The 15,934-nt window shown below is 45.9% G+C and overlaps 1 protein-coding gene across 4 annotated transcripts in view; it reads right to left on the minus strand.

Moving 5' to 3' along the window:
• LOC109530617 (cyclic AMP receptor 4) overlaps positions 1-15,934 on the minus strand; it is a 102,588-nt gene that overhangs the window by 51,645 nt on the left and 35,009 nt on the right. For all 4 annotated transcript variants that reach the window (XM_019894472.1, XM_019894471.1, XM_019894470.1 and 1 more), the window contains 2 exons: positions 12,248-12,326; positions 3,810-3,848 (listed from right to left, as the gene is read on the minus strand). In XM_019894472.1, coding sequence (XP_019750031.1) covers positions 3,810-3,848; positions 12,248-12,326 — 118 coding nt within the window. The remainder of the gene's footprint in view (positions 1-3,809; positions 3,849-12,247; positions 12,327-15,934) is intronic.

The raw sequence follows: 15,934 nt of genomic DNA on the forward strand, positions 1-15,934 counted from the left end.
ACACACACACACACACACACACACACACACACACACACACACACAGAGGGAAGGCGGAGGGGGGGGGGGGGGGGGCAGCCAGGCTGACTCAGAGTAACAGAAAGACGGAGGAAGACGTGTTGACGTGAACGGAAATCACCAGAGACAGAGGTGCGGCCAGCCGGAATCGCTTTCTGTCGTTTACACTTGCTGGTCGACACACACACACACACACACACACACACACACACACACACACACAGAGGGAAGGCGGAGGTGGGTGGGGGGGGGGCAGCCAGGCTGACTCAGAGTAACAGAAAGACGGAGGAAGACGTGTTGACGTGAACGGAAATCACCAGAGACAGAGGTGCGGCCAGCCGGAATCGCTTTCTGTCGTTTACACTTGCTGGTCGACACACACACACAGACACACACACGCACAACGCGCACACAGGAGAGGCCTGCCGCCTTGGCAAGCGCAATCGGCGAGGCTGTTGTTGTTGTTTTAAAGCGTCGCAGCGCGTGCATAAATTCTCATCAATATTCATGCGCATGAACCTGGCGCGCTGGTTTATTCATGCCGGGTTTGCGCGTACAAGAGTGACAGAGGCGGAGGGAGAGAGCGAGGAGGGGCGAGGAAAAAAAAGAGAAAGCAATGGATGGGGGAGGTTAGGTTGTGTGTGTGCGTGAGTGTGTGTGTGTGTGTTTGGTGAAGGGGGGTGGGGGGGGGGCTTAAGAGACAAAAACCACCACCGACTTATTTGCACTCTGCCCAGGCGTGTGTGTTGTTGACACACATTCTCACACACACACACACACACACACACACACACACACACACACACACACACACACACACACCCTGCCCCCACCCCGCAATTCAGCCGGGTTACGCCAGTTCAGCATGCAGTAATTACAACTGCCACTTCGGGGCAGCATTTACATAACCTTAACCCTAACCTGCCCTCCACACACCTTTACCCTGCAGGCAGGCCGAGAGGGTGCAGCCATTCAAGAGAAAGGAGGGAGGAGGCTGAGTGAGCAAATGCGACAGGCATTTGTGGTGCGCTAACCATGCGAGGCCACGTTGGCGCTTTTGATAATGGGGCCTGACTAGGTTGAGAGGCTCGAAGAGAGCTGACGACAATGAGCAAACTCGGAAGACTCCCACGTCCAACACATTCCAATGGAGGATGACTTGGTTTGATTTTCTTCCCCGAAGGAAGTCATGGAAATGCATTGGAACCTTAACAAAAGACAAACATTGCAGTTCGCAAACAGTCTTGGGCATCAGTTCTGGCTCAAAGTGGAAATGTTGTTTGCTCATAGTTGACATGCAGATATGTCAAGTGACGCCTGGTAAAACTTGCTTAATTTGTTCCTTGATCACGCGCTTTCCCAACTGAAATAAAATGCCATTTTTCCGTTCTAGACTCCACCCCAAAATGTTATCGCACTTTCTCCCTCACTGCGCTGCTCATTGTGGGATGCACACCCTGGCCAACTGGGGGCAGTATAGGACGAGCAAACTGTACTGGAGTCTCAGCTCCTCTCTCGGGTTCTAAGTATGGAAGTAATCGTCGTTCCTCCTGGAGGATAAAGAATATCTGCCTGCGGGCATTGTGATACGGCCTGTCTATGTGTGTTGCTGCACCATTTGTGTTCAGATCGCCAACGCTTGAAGGGTAACAACATCGCCACATGGTAATTATTAGCATACAGAGTTTCCAATTTAAGTCTGCATTCAGGTAGATGAGGCTACGTCGTCGTTTTCAATGCACAATGTGTAATTCTCTTTGTTTTGACAGTAACCTTCAGCTGAGTGTGGCAAATTGATGCTTGTTATGAAGCGAGTCGAGTCACCTGCCACCGTACGGCAGTCCTCTCAATTTTACGTTCAAAGTCAAGGCATGAAAAAAAACATAAATAAAATGGTCGATGAATGGCTTGTATCTCAAAACCCTTCAGTCAGGCCGATGTATCTTTTAGTTTTTTAGCTCTAAATTAGCCCTTAGTGTGTCTCCCAAGAAAGTGAAGAGTGCAAGTGACTGTGCCGTCAGGCAACCCTGGCAAAGTGTCACGGTTCCAGCGGCGTCGGGCGAGCTCTGGGCTGGACGCGTGCCGCCAGGTACTGCTTTTACTGAATTGTTTCTTTTGAAGCGCTGTAAATGCTCCGCTTTGAGCCAGATTTGGTGGATATAACAACGTCGCCAACTACAAGTCACGTGGGACAGAACAAGAGCCTGCAATCCTTTCGACAGACGCACTGACATCATCGCAGTCATAGAGACGGTTTTGGCTTACTTCGAGGACGTGGAACTTATTTTAATTGCGTTAAAAGGGTGAGGCGAGAGTTGCTCTTCACAAATATTAATGTGTTCCTCTGGAGTCCAACATTGCATTTTATGAAATAAAAACAGCGATTCTCGGTCATTCGTGCCATGTTTCTCAATCATCTTTCTTCGAAGACTCCTCCAAAATGATTGATTAAGAGCTCCACAATTGATCCGATTTTTCTCTTAACACAACGCTGGCATGCGGGATGCTGCCACAACTTCCTTACAAAAACACAACATCCGCAATCATAATTGCAGGGCGAAAAAAAGAGAGCCATTGTAAAACTACCACTGAAGGGGGATATTAGCAGGTTGACCCACCCCTCTATTCTATGCGGGTGTCGTTTATACAGAATGGCAACTTAGAGCTGTCAAAATCGACAGCCCTCATGGCAAAACATACCAAAGGTAGAAAAATTCTGGTTTTTACAGGTAATGAGGAAGGGGCTCTGATATGTCAGACAGTCAACTGCGCTCCCCCGTTACGTGTTGGTGCAGTTTATGCAGATGAGCCAAACACAAATGAAGGAAATGGCGATTTGGAGAGGCAGTAGGAAATGCGGTTTGGCTCCGGCTCTGATACTAACGCAGAACCTGAGAATGTTGGTCTCACTTTTTCCACTATTCCGTGTCAGAGCAATCTATAACGGCAGGGGAAATTGACAAATGCTGGCTTTTAGAGGCGCCACAAAAGGCTGTCCAGAATGAATCCTTTACATGTAACTCGCCATGCTCCCCAGCCCCCTTGCTATTTCAGTCGGTTCAAAGAGACGCCGCTGACAATCTCTGCCTACTACCTGCGATGCTGGAAAATTGCCAAGCTGATGTCGTCCACCGATCCCGTTTCGGTTTTGATCATACAAAAAAAAAAAAAAAAAAAAAAAAAAAAGCCACACAAAAGTGAAAAAGGAGCTTCTGTTACGGATATCATCTCCAAAGGGGAAAACTGCCGGTGTGAGTTTGGGAGACACAAAAGCGAGCAAACTTTGACATCTCAGATGGAAAAACAACATTTGGGGCCAACTTCATCTACCCTTTATGTGTCGTTGCACAAATTAGAAAGGAAATTAGGAAAATGTTTCACAGGAATTGTGAAATGCGGTTCCGTCGCCGCTCTTACACTACCCATAGAAGCTGGAAAATTGCAGGGTTGACTTCGTCCTCACACATTCCGCGTCCAATTGCACACAATAGCGGCACGGCACAGGACAACATCAAAGAATGCATCCTTTACATGTTGCTTGCCATGCTCCCCTGCACCCTTTTGCTAAGGTCAAAGTGAGGGCCCCGACAACCTCCGATTTAAACGCACGTTTATGTCCACATCCGCATTCATATACATGCAAAAGCACTCGCGCAGTAGGCGAGTCAAGAGGTCAAATAACTGCCTGCTGCTTTTTGAAACCAGCTCAGCGTGACTGCAGGAACTAATCCCGCGTGCGCTCTGATCCTCACGTTCACTGTGTGTGTGGTGGGGCTGGGGGTGAGGGTGGACTCCCGCTCCGGGTTGAACGTTCCCAGCCACGACTGCATCTGTGCAGGGAAGACACAAAATGGAGGAGAGGTTTCATTTGGACCGTCCCCCCGCAAAGAAAAAAAAAAACGAGTGCGCTTCCGTTACGGCTCTACCTCTGACGGTAGAAGATTCATGGTTCAACTTCATCCGCCTTGCCCCTCCCTCCGCCCGTGCCCCATTACGTACTGGTGACTTTTATACAGAACACCGACATGAGAAGAAGAAGAAGAAAAAAAAAAGAAATCACGGCTTCACAGGCGGTGTTAAAAGGGCTTCCGTTATGGCTCAGATACTAGTTGACAAGGCGAAAAGATTTCACCCAAAATAGAGGAGAGGTTTCATTTTGCCATTCTAAAAACCTCTCGCACCCCAATTCCATGTTGGTGCCATTTATGCAAAACAGCAACAAAACTGTTGTGAAAGGGGCAAACATAACAGCTCTTTTTGGACATCCTGTGCCGTTTACACAGAAATGCGACGGTAAAAACGGCAGCGCGTAAGGGGCATCTGTTGCAATTAAAAAAGGAAAATTGCTGGGTTGACATAATTGTGTTTCGGAAGGGTTTACACAGAACAGCGACACAAAACAGGGAAAAAGATCTGCTTTTGTGACAACCTTCGATGGCAGATTTCTGGGTGGACTTCGCCGCCCCATGCCTGTTGTTTTAACAGTACACAAGCAGACAAAAGGCCGAGAAAACACCTACTTTTACATGTGAAAGGGGCACCCTAAAAAATTCCCTAAAATTGCATGGCTGGCATTGTCCCCCCTCCATTTTGTGTTGGTGCCGTTCAATCCACAACGCCGACTTGGGAAAAATGTAGAAAATGATGCCTTTTACTGGTAGCGTGACGATTGCATCCATGCAGTCAGGACACATCAAGGATGACAGATTTGATTTGTAAATTCCAAAACCCAAAACAATTGATGTTAGTGGTGTCATCAGAAAAACGCTACTTTTACGGTACCGTTGCCGTTTGCACAGAACAGCAACATGAAGACAAAAGGTAAAATGGCTGTTTGAATGGGGCTACCATTACAATTCTGATATTACCGACAAAGACAGATCATTTCTGGGTCAACTTTGTCCATTGACTAAAAGTCATCAAAAGAAATGCCTTGCATGCACAAGCTATATGAAAGGTGCTTCAGAAATCTCCCAAAAATTGCAGCATTGACTTTGTCCCTCTTTTAATGCAGAACAGCAACGTTGAAGAAAAGGCGTTAAATGGTGGCTTTTACCAGCATCTCTACAAAAAGGACACAAATTAGCGGTTCGGTTTGGACACGGTAAAGGGGCGACTGTTCGGCCCAGGACCAGCCCGTTTGTACGCCGGCCGGTGGGGGAAAATTCAAATATTTTCCCGAGATTCCCGATGGCCTGGGAGCAACATCAAAAACAGTCAACGGGCAGTGTGAGAAGGCTTCACAATAAGAGTTTTGATTTGGACATTCTAAATACAGATTCCATGTTGGTGCTGTTTCGACAGAATAGAACTCAGGAAATAAGACAGCGGAAGGCCATTGCTTTGACAGTTGGTATGAAAGCGGGCATCTATAATGGCTCTGATATTAAGGCAGAACATTTCCCAGTCACCTTTACTGAAAATATTCCCTGCCGGCGTCATCGGAAAGAAGGCGGAAAATGATGGCAGTGTGAAAACTGCATCTGAGCAGGAAGGACACAAAATGGAGGAAAGGTTTGCTTTGGACATTACAAAAAGACTTTGCCCTGCAATTACGTGTCTGCGCCGTACAGTGATATGTGTCAGAGGTTTCTATTCCAATGAAGAGTGACAATTCTCAGGTTGACTTTGCGTTGTGCCGTTTCTATCGACCAGCAAGACAACCGGGCCTAAAATTTGGCATCGATGCAAAATCCTTTACGAATAGGACGCATGGAAGCACTTCCCACTCCACCAGTATCCAGACATGAAGCGGGAAATGATCAGCATCCGTAGTCATGACGTGACACCAGGAAAAAGGGAATCTTTGAAGCCGTATTAAAGAGAGCGAGAGGGGGGAAAAAATTGTAGCGAACACGGCAGACGGCTTCCTCCGGAGAGAATGTGGGAATACTTTTCCTTTTGTCTCATCTCTGGGGGAATGCAGGGAAATGTCAACACACGCACGTGCACGCCCAGACACATGAGTGGGATTTGGAATGGTAGGATGGAGGCGGTGGTAGGGGGAAGAAGTCAGAAGTTTTATGTAACGTAAATCTTTGAGGGGCGGAGGGTGGGGGTGGGGGGGCAGTGTGACACACATGCACAAAAAGAAAGCAGGAACGACGCGCACGGCTCCTTCGTCAGCTATTTATTAACTTCATGTTGCCATGGTTTCCGGGCGCCCTGACCGTCACTGAAAACGCGAGTGTGACCACGGCGTGTTTGCGCAGCGGCCCCCCTCCGCCGTCCGTCCGCGCCGAGCGCCGCTATCCATCAGAATCAACAAACGCCGCCGCCAAGTCTCCAACGCGCCTGCCTGACCTTTGCCGCAATTTCTCTTAAGCCACGCCACGGCGAGGCGAGCACATCAGCAGATTAAGTGTCGAGATGTGATGGAGGGAAGGAACGGGCACGGACAAATCACATCCGTAAACACTTCAACCGCGCTATAGGACCACCCTGTCGGGCCTGATAATGGTTCCCTTGTTGATTCCACTCCCCGCCCCCCCACATTTTTTTTTTTTTTTTGCAGCTTTAAAATTGCAAGGCAAACTAAGGTGCCAATGTGACAAGATATATCTATTTTTAAGTTTCACATAGCAGCATCCCTGTTCACAAGAACCTGTAAAAAGATATGAACATTTAGCAGTACTGTAAATATATGCCTGGCCAGTAGTTGCCACATTAAGTTCACAGCATTAACACAACTTAAGTACACAATATTAGCTCACTACGGTCAGTACAGTAACAGTGTGCTACTGAAGCTGATATAATTATGTAAAGAACCTAGGGTTACCTTTTCTTTTCATAAAGGCACTTTATGAATAAAAGGTGATTGATTGAAGTCCAAAACATTAGTACACAATGTTAAAACGGCAGTGCAGTGTCAGTACACCGCGTTAATACATGGCATTAGCACAAGATGCTAGTACAAGATGTTAGTTCACCACCTGGGTTCCTGATGTCAGTTCACATCAGTTCAAGACGTTAGATCATGACACGAGAGCATGATATCAGCTCATGTTAGCTCACGACGTTGGTTTACTATCTTAGTTTACGCCATTAGTACATCACGTTAGTTCACAGCGGTGGTTCACAGCATCAGTTCACGATGTCAGTTCACGACGTTGGCCTCACAACGTTAGTTCATTCTGTTAGGTCACGCGGTTCGGCCATACCTTTAGCTTACGTTTGGTCATGACTTTAAGTCATGAGATGAGCTCACGACGTTAGTTCATGTTAGCTAATGACGCGAGCTCACGACGCTAGCTCACGACACAAGCTCACAACGCTAGCTCAGCACGCTAGCTCACGATGCTGGCTCACGACATTAGCTCATGTTAGCTAACGATGTGAGCACGTTAGTGCAGCTCCTCCCGTGTTAGCGCAAAGTTTGTACGTGGTGTTACACAGTTTGTATGTGATGTTAGTTCTTGTTCGATCACCATGTCGATTCACAACATAAGCTCACGTTAGTTCACAACCTTTGTTGGCGCGAGATGTTAGAGCACATTAATTCATGAAAATAGTTGACAGTATTTGTTCACGACTACAAAACGTCTGGAAGTGTTATAACATGCATGACAGGCCTTACAAAACCAAGAAACACTTCTCACATGCACACTAATTGCTTTTCCTCTTGTGCAGTATCATAAATGTGAAAAGTGCTTCAGAAGAGAACGTTGAAAAACGCAATCACTATTTTCAAATGTCGTATTTCGGCCCAAAACAGTGTTGGCATGTACACCAACAACAAAATCAAATTTTAATCCGTTAAAAAACAAACAAAGGAATCAGCGCCAAAGATTAATTTGCTCCTTGTTGAAACAAGAAAATAAGTTGTGCCATCTTGAAAACTGTCGAACGAATTAAAAAATAAAAACCAGCAAAACACATTGCCATTTTTTTTTTTGCCATGTTGGCTTTATTTTGGTTGTAAAAAGAGAGAGAAAAATAGGAAAGGAAGAGCTGAGGGACTAGAGTCGGGCCACTCTTAATAGTGATGGAGGCTCAGCCACCGTAACGGCCTGATAAAAAGTTAATTTCAAATGTAACCGGACAAACTCTTTCACGCTGTGTTAGTCAGAAATTTCTCCAACACAAACTGAGCCGAGAAGTGGGCAGAAAATAAAAATAAGACGCGACAATGCTTTTTTTTATGTGTGTGTTTCAGTGAGTTGTGAGTGTTCAAGTTGGACAGACTCTGTGGAGACACGCTGTTCCAGTTAGGCTACGGCTATAGTGTTCATTCAGTCTCTATTTCCGACTGTCAAAGTAAGAGACGTTTCAGCTGTCTGTGGATTCAGAATGCTGAAGCTAAAAACAACAAGCAACATACTTCCCTTGTCACACGTTGCCAATTAATCATGAATCCGATCATCGTTTAACTAATCAGAATCTGCTAACGTCTCCTTGCTTCTTACTGTAGAGTCGGGCATGCCCTTGTACACTATATATGGCTTCACAACAATAGCTTGCCATAATATTTTACAAGGCGCAATGCTAGGACATGTCGTTTCGACAACGTTAAGACGTTCAGTTCACGGAACACAATGCAAGTTTCATGAAGTTAGCACACGACGTTAGCTCACGTTAGTTAACGACGGTAGCTTGCAACATCAGCTCACAATGTTGGTTTTATAACGCTCGCTCACTATGCTAGTGCATGACAGTAGACGATATTAGCACACCACCAGACTGGGCGTTGAAAGCTCGCCAATGCTTGTCACGACATCCGTTCACAACGTTAACATCGGTGCGCAGAATTACGCACTTCATCTTGGATCAAGGCGTTGGTTCACAGTGTTGGTCCAAGCTGTTGGTTCTCAATGTTAACAAATATCATTAGCACAGTGTGTGCTTAATTTACATGAGACGGGATATACCCACCGGATCTCTGAACGGGAGACATCGAATAGAAAATGCTTGTTTCAATGGATGTGTAACTCAGGCGAGTGGTTGCGCAAAGTGGAGGTCAAACGAGATAAATTAACACCCAAAAAACAAATCTCAAAGGCTTTTAGTCTGGACGTGGCCGAGGAACACACACGGAGGAATCATAAATTACATTCAATTTAGTTCTCAAGCTGCACACAGCCCTTCAGTGTTGATTTCTTTAAAGCCACGGTGTCGACACAGGCTTGGAAGACTAATGAGCAACGCGGTAATTATCTCCCGCAATCTCGCTCCCTTCGCGATGTGAAAACATCTCCGTCCAGCCTGCGCCGTCGCCGCCTCTCCTCCCCCTCTCCTCCCGCCAACGCCCCCCCACCCCGCTCACTCCTTGTCTCTTCGTCGAGCGAGGCGCCACCTACCTTCCCCGCTTTCAAAGCTTTTTGAGATTCTTTCAAGTGAGACAGCCTGCAGCGGAGGGGGAGATAAAGGCGCAGCTCTTCATAAATGTGATAGAGGATGCAAAACGGCAGAGTGAAGGGCGAGACAGGTGGAGCGAGACGGAAAAGGCGCGGGGGGGAAATGACGGGGTAGAGAGACGAGAGTGCAAGACAGGTGAATCGTGCAATTCTTTTTTTTTTTTTTTAATGTGCCGTGTGGCGATAGTGAGATATTCTTTTTCACGCGCTGGTGACAAAGATCACTCAGTGAACTTAGTGAGTCCACGACATTAGATGATATGTTAGCTGACAAGGTCAGCTCACAGCGTTAGCTCACAACGTTAGCGCATGACGTTAACCCAGGACTCTACTTCAATTTAAATACACAATAGTGATATGGGACATTACGGTACCAAATGTACTCAGTGTCTGTCTTCAAAAACACAACTTGATTACACACCTAACAACGCAAGAGAATTGAAATCAATACAGGTTTAAAAAAAAAAAAAAGTGTTTAATGGGCGAGAAACCAATTTGATTCACACTCACATTGAGTGCTCACTGAGCGCTCAACACGAAAGACGGCTTTTTGTTGTAGCGTGAACCTCGCTTTCAATTCTCAATCAAAGAAATCCAAAACATTCGAAACCCAAGTGCGCCACTGGGCTTTGTGCGCTGTGCTGTCATATCGCGGGAATGTCAGCTATGCGGACCTTGTGGAATGCCGCCTCCAGGCTTTTCGACTGCACCCTCAAAATGGAAAAGAACACAGCCTCTGTGTGAGCCAGAGGGGGGATCGATCCAATCAAACAGCCTGCTTCCGAACAATACTATTTATCGAATAAAGACAATAGGCAAAACGTCACGTTCGAGGGGCGCACGGGGTGAACAATAGGCTGGAATAAAAGGGAGTTGGATTGTTGTTGTTTGACTGTCTACTCTGCATCAAGGAATGAAGACAATCTAAAGGAATCGGAAAGCGCGCATTCATGCTGCTCATCGTCTCGAGCTGTAGCCGTCAAGTCTCACGTGTGTTTTACACTTGAAACGTCACAGTCAAATGCCACAAGCTGTACAATTTGTTCTGGAAAAATAGGCCTCAAATGTCAAACAAAATTTGAAGGTCAAACCACTGCCACATGAAATTTCAGCAAAACTCGTGAGACCGACTCGATTAGCATTCAAAGGATGAAGCGATGTTATCTGCTCATGTCTTGACCTGATTTCTTTAATATCGAAGACGTGAAGTTGTGAATCCAATCTCTTCAACAACACCGAACGAACATTGTAAATCAACGTCGTGAACCAACGTCGCGAACAAAGATTGTAAACGGACTTTATGAACCGCAGTTGTGAACCGTGGTTCCTCCAGAGTCCTCCATTCGACGCCGAATTGAATCGTTTTATTAAGCGGAGGGAAATATGAACCCCTCGGAAGCCGTGGGAGGCCATTCATTGAAGAAAAAAAAAAAAAAAAAACGAACTGCGAGAAGAGCGTTGTTCACACACGCCATCATGAGTGAGCTCAGACAGGGCTCTTGACACGGATGGTGGTTTTGATCAACCAAATTGGCACTTCGTCAGCCTGGCTAATGTGGGTAAAGTATTCATATCACCTCACCCTGGCGAGATGACTATTTGACAGCGCAAACACCGGGAACAACGGCGCGTCTGCAGCTGCCGTGTTGTTCACCCTTTCAGGGACAGCGGTTACTACAGTGGACAGCTTATCATGTTATCGGGTTCCAGGGGTGCATGAAAGGGTTCAACACAAATCTCAATTATTTACCAACTATTTTGACACATTTTCAATCTATTTGAGCAATCTTAAGAATGATTTTTAAAATATCAGTAATGCTGGTGTAGGGCGGCCCGGTGGTTAGTGTCGACCTCACAGTGCATAGGTTCAATTCCAGCTCTGGCCTCCCTGTGTGGAGTTTGCATGTTCTCCCCAGGCCCGCGTGGGTTTTCTCCGGGTACTCCGGTTTCCTCCCACATTCCAAAAACATGCATGACAAGCTGATTGAACACTCCAAATTGTCCCGAGGTGTGTGTGAGCGTGGATGGTTGTTCGTCTCTGTGTGCCCTGCGTTTGGTTGGCAACCGGTTCAGGGTGTCCCCCGCCTACTGCCCGGAGACGGCTGGGATAAGGTCCAGCACCCCCCGCAGCCCTTGTGAGGATAAGCGGATCAAAAAAAAAAATGGATGGATATATTGGTGTAAAGAGTGAGCATTTGGTAATTTCCAGTGGCTGTGTATCTGTGCTCGTAGAGCCGCGGCGTGTGACGTATCGCGCACATTCTCAACACCGATTGCCTGTCGGTGACGCCATAAAAAGTTCACATCAGCAAACCACGAGGAAATGGGCGAAGAAGCAAAATTTTCACTGCAAACGCTTTATCCGCACTGCCCAGCACAAAACCGCGCCTGACCGCGCAAACTGCATTGACTATATACGGAAACGTGTTGCAAGGAAAAGCTCAGCTCGCCTATGATCTGACCATCGCATTAAGACTAAAAAGAAATGCAAAAAATTGGCTCATTTCCATTCAAGCTTGGATGGAAGTGCGAAAAAAAAACAAGGTCATGAAATGAAAATGGAATTTAAAAATAAGACTGTGGGGAAAGGTTCATTGCCAAGTTCTGCGAAGGCTACAAGCTTAGACAGAGTCGGGTGTTGAAAGCCTCCGGGCAGGTCAGACAAACCTGTTGGAGGAGGCAACAAAGGCAAATTATCCAAAATGTCAGTTATTTATAGACGCACTTCCGGATTTCGACCCGGCAGAGCACGCGCGCTTGCCTCTGTTCAGTCAGACATACTTCCATCCACGCGGTCTCATCTTCACCGCCGATTTGACGCATCTTCAAAAGGTCACAAAGCATACCGATGCGGCCTAATAACCGCACACACTCACCCGGTGATTGGCCACACAGATGATCCTGGCGTAGCAGCAGATCATCAGCAGGATGAGTGTGAAGAGAGGCACGTACCATCTGCAATGTGACGTCAGAGAGAAAAAAAAAAACATGAGAGCATATCTGAACACCTTTAACCCACAATATTTGTTGGATCATTGCGTCTGATTTTTTTTTTTTTCATCAAATGGCCCTCTGAGGACAAATAGCCCCTGCTGGTTCCCCACCCTTGCTGTCATCCACAATAACCATACGGCCACGTATTTGAAATAAGCTCACGAGTGCGTGTGGTCTCTGCATAATGTTTTCCTGGGTTCCGCAGCACCCTGAGCTGAGTCTTCTCAGCTGTCTCGGGGTCGAGAAAAATGCTTGCTTGGTCTGTGCTTTTCCATCCTCCAATCGCTCATTGCGGTTCGCTGTGTCCCAGCGCCTCTTCCAAAGTCAAATTAAACACTTCCAAGATTGTTCTTAGCTCTGCATGTCTGAGGTAACTCACATTTTTGGGCAAAACAAATTAAAATTTCATTCTTCACAGAGACTTTTAGCTCAAATTCATTTCGAAACTTGGTCAATGTTTTGAGTCAAAATGACCACTTATCTATGAAAGAGGCATCTTTTGGGAGTGGCAAAAGACTGTAAAAAGTTGTGTTGTAGTACAGATATGAATGAAAAATATTTGCACTTGGATAAAGATTGACAATTTAGAAGAAATTAAACATCTGTACCATTATGGAGAAATTGCAATAAAATTAGGCAGACTGGGTGACAAGACAAGTCGCAGAGCTGCTTAAAACATGTACTTGGATGCACACAACATTGCGGAGGCACTGCAAGTCAAAAGTCTAGTAGGATGTTAATCGTGGTGACATCATTATTTGTGCGCATCGACGCCGTTGACAATATGCGGTAAGACTCCAGACTTGAATTCTTCACGGAACAAATACGTGCTTCTGTATCTAAACATGGACGCACACAATATTGTGGAAGCGACCACATGTTGAAGTCGCCAAACAATCATCTTTAACACTGAGTAAGGAACTCCTTTACAACATGAGGTAAGACTCGTGATGGGAAAATGAAGCTTCGAAAATGTGCCATGAACCACTTGTTTTTTTTTTTTTTTAATCCTCGGGATGGAACTGTTTTTTAAGACAAGGTTCAAGAAATGGAAGGTCAGTGTGCTTTCAGTCGCACGTTGAACAGAGAGTGCCATCTGGAGGACCTCAAAAAAATACATTTGATTCATGAAGCATCTTGAAGCTTCATTTTCCCATCATTCGGTAAGGCTCCACATTCATTCATCTAATATTAAGTGCAGCGGTAACGGAACGTGCCTTATTGTGCCACATGAAGTGTTCTTACGCTGCGACGCAAACTTACTCATTGTGCGCCAATTCATTATTTTGATCCAGTTATTGATCAAATACCTGCTGTGAATGTTGCTATTTTGTCAAGCAAAAAAGTATTAAAACACACACACACACACACACACACACACACACACACACACAAAATCAGTTGGATGTGCATTTAAAAGTTCACCTGCACAGATTATAGTGCATTTTAGGTTCATTCTGAAATGTCACCCTAAAGCCGAATATCCCTAACCTTTTGTAAGCAGTGAGTTTGATTTAATTTCTGCACCTCGCGAGCTTACGATGAATTCGCTCAGACAGCTATTTGTTCCAATGTCTTCTAAATGAAACTTTTGGACAGAAAATTCAAAGCACTTTTCAAACCCGAAAACGTATCATCAGAAACGAAGCATTTCGAAGACTTTCAAGCAGTCGTGGGAACCCTGCAAAGCTCTTCTTCTGACTGACCACTCGCAACGCTCTCATCCTTCATGCGTATAGGCCACCCTGGCTGGTTAATTAAGGTCGCCGAGGCTGTGTGTGTGACGCGCTTTCAGTGAGGCAAAACGCGGGCCGCAGAGAGACAAAAGTCGCCGGAAATGCACGCCGTTCCTGTGAGATGAAGCGCTGACAATCAAGGGGAGGTGCTGTGCAGCGAAAAAAAATGTCAGATATTTCTGACCGGATGAAAGAAAGTGAGGCAGGTGGGAGAAGCGAGGCGAGGGGAGGGTGGCGGGGTGGTGATGGCTTTGTTGGAATGGCAGCTTTGTGTTATGCAACCTCTCGGGAGGTGATGTAAGCTCGGAGGTGTTTCAACCTCTCCCTGTAATCACAAAACGGGGCCTTTGTCTTGCTTTGATAGGCAGGTTCGCGGATGCCGCTCGTCTGTTCTGCACAAGTGGGTTACCCAAAAAAAAAATACACGCTCACCCAAGGCAGTGTGAACATCCGGCCTGAGCTAAACAAAGCTTCGCGGCAAACATTTTCAGTAGGTTAACGAATTACACAATAAATTTAAAAGCTTCGGATACATTTGTAGACGTTTGAGTTTAATGCAGTGGAACCTCTGAAAACAAATTGTTGAAGGACGCTCACCAACCTCCAGTCTGGAAAGAATTTTTGCAACTGGAAAGAAATCAGACCCAGGGTCAAACTGTTACCAACACAAAACACAAAACATTCACAGCATGGCTGATTTTCTCTGTAATGTTTTCACATTCTTACTGATTGTGTAAGTGTAAAAAGAAGTTTAGCACAATCTAACGTAAAAACAAAACACCTTTCTGTCATATCTGCAAAATCCTTTTTCTTAGGCCTACACATAGCATGTTTCGAGCTGCAAAAATATATCCGCTGAAAGGCATTGTTCGCGAGTTAGTAGCAGATTTGCCTCCTTGGTAAGATTCCATTTTCAATGCCAGACTTCTCTGTCGCATCTTCATGCTTCAAACCTCATCCGTCATCCATTCCTTTTTCATAGCCTTCCACTTATCCTGTTCAGAGTCACGGTAAGCTCGAGCCTATCCCGACCGACTTTAGGTGAAAGGTAAACTACACCCTAGTCTGGTCTCCAATTACAGGGAGAAAAAAAAAAAAAGAGTATCTGGAGAGAACCCACACAAGTACGGGGAGACAAACTCCACACTGGGAGGGCGCAACCTGGATTTGAACCCCCAAACTCAGAATTGTGAGACAGATGTCCTAACCACAAGGTCAAAGGGCTGTCCATGGCAAAAACATGAACATTAAATGCTTTGGGAAGGTCTCGTGAGGTATGCAGAGGTCTCTCATGACATTCGAACATTACAGGACATCATCCACGGCGCCTTTCGGAATAAACCCAAAAACATGTTCATGCTCGCTGATCTGAGGCCAAGTGAGAAACGCGAATGAATGTCTGATTGGTACATTAATGGCGGCTTTTTCTCGTTCATTCAGCTTGAATTGGAAACTGGTCAATTTTAGGTGAGTTTGACTTTGAAATTCCGCTGTTTGAATAAAACTGAAACTGGCATTTAAAGCAACATCTACAAAAGGGTAAATATCCCCTCCCCCCCTTGGCATTCAAAAAAAAAAAAAACAATTCAAACAAAACTTTTCATTGGCGTCGGGAATCCGGGATGGTCGGCGGCGCTATTTTCGCAGCGGGATACGCGCTGCGGAGAAGCCACGCTGTTTTTATATGCGTTCCCTCAAGTCTGGTAGGAAACATCAATAAACAAAGAGGAGCCTCTTTGAAAACGCATGCGTGTGCGCGCGGGTGTGCGTACGCGGGTTCAATAATGGCATGGGACAATGATGAAAGCATTTCAAGGGAGGGGGAGGGGGGAG

Source organism: Hippocampus comes, unplaced genomic scaffold (genome assembly GCF_001891065.2).
Source record: "Hippocampus comes isolate QL1 unplaced genomic scaffold, H_comes_QL1_v1.1 scaffold96, whole genome shotgun sequence".
Classification (NCBI taxonomy): domain Eukaryota; kingdom Metazoa; phylum Chordata; class Actinopteri; order Syngnathiformes; family Syngnathidae; genus Hippocampus; species Hippocampus comes.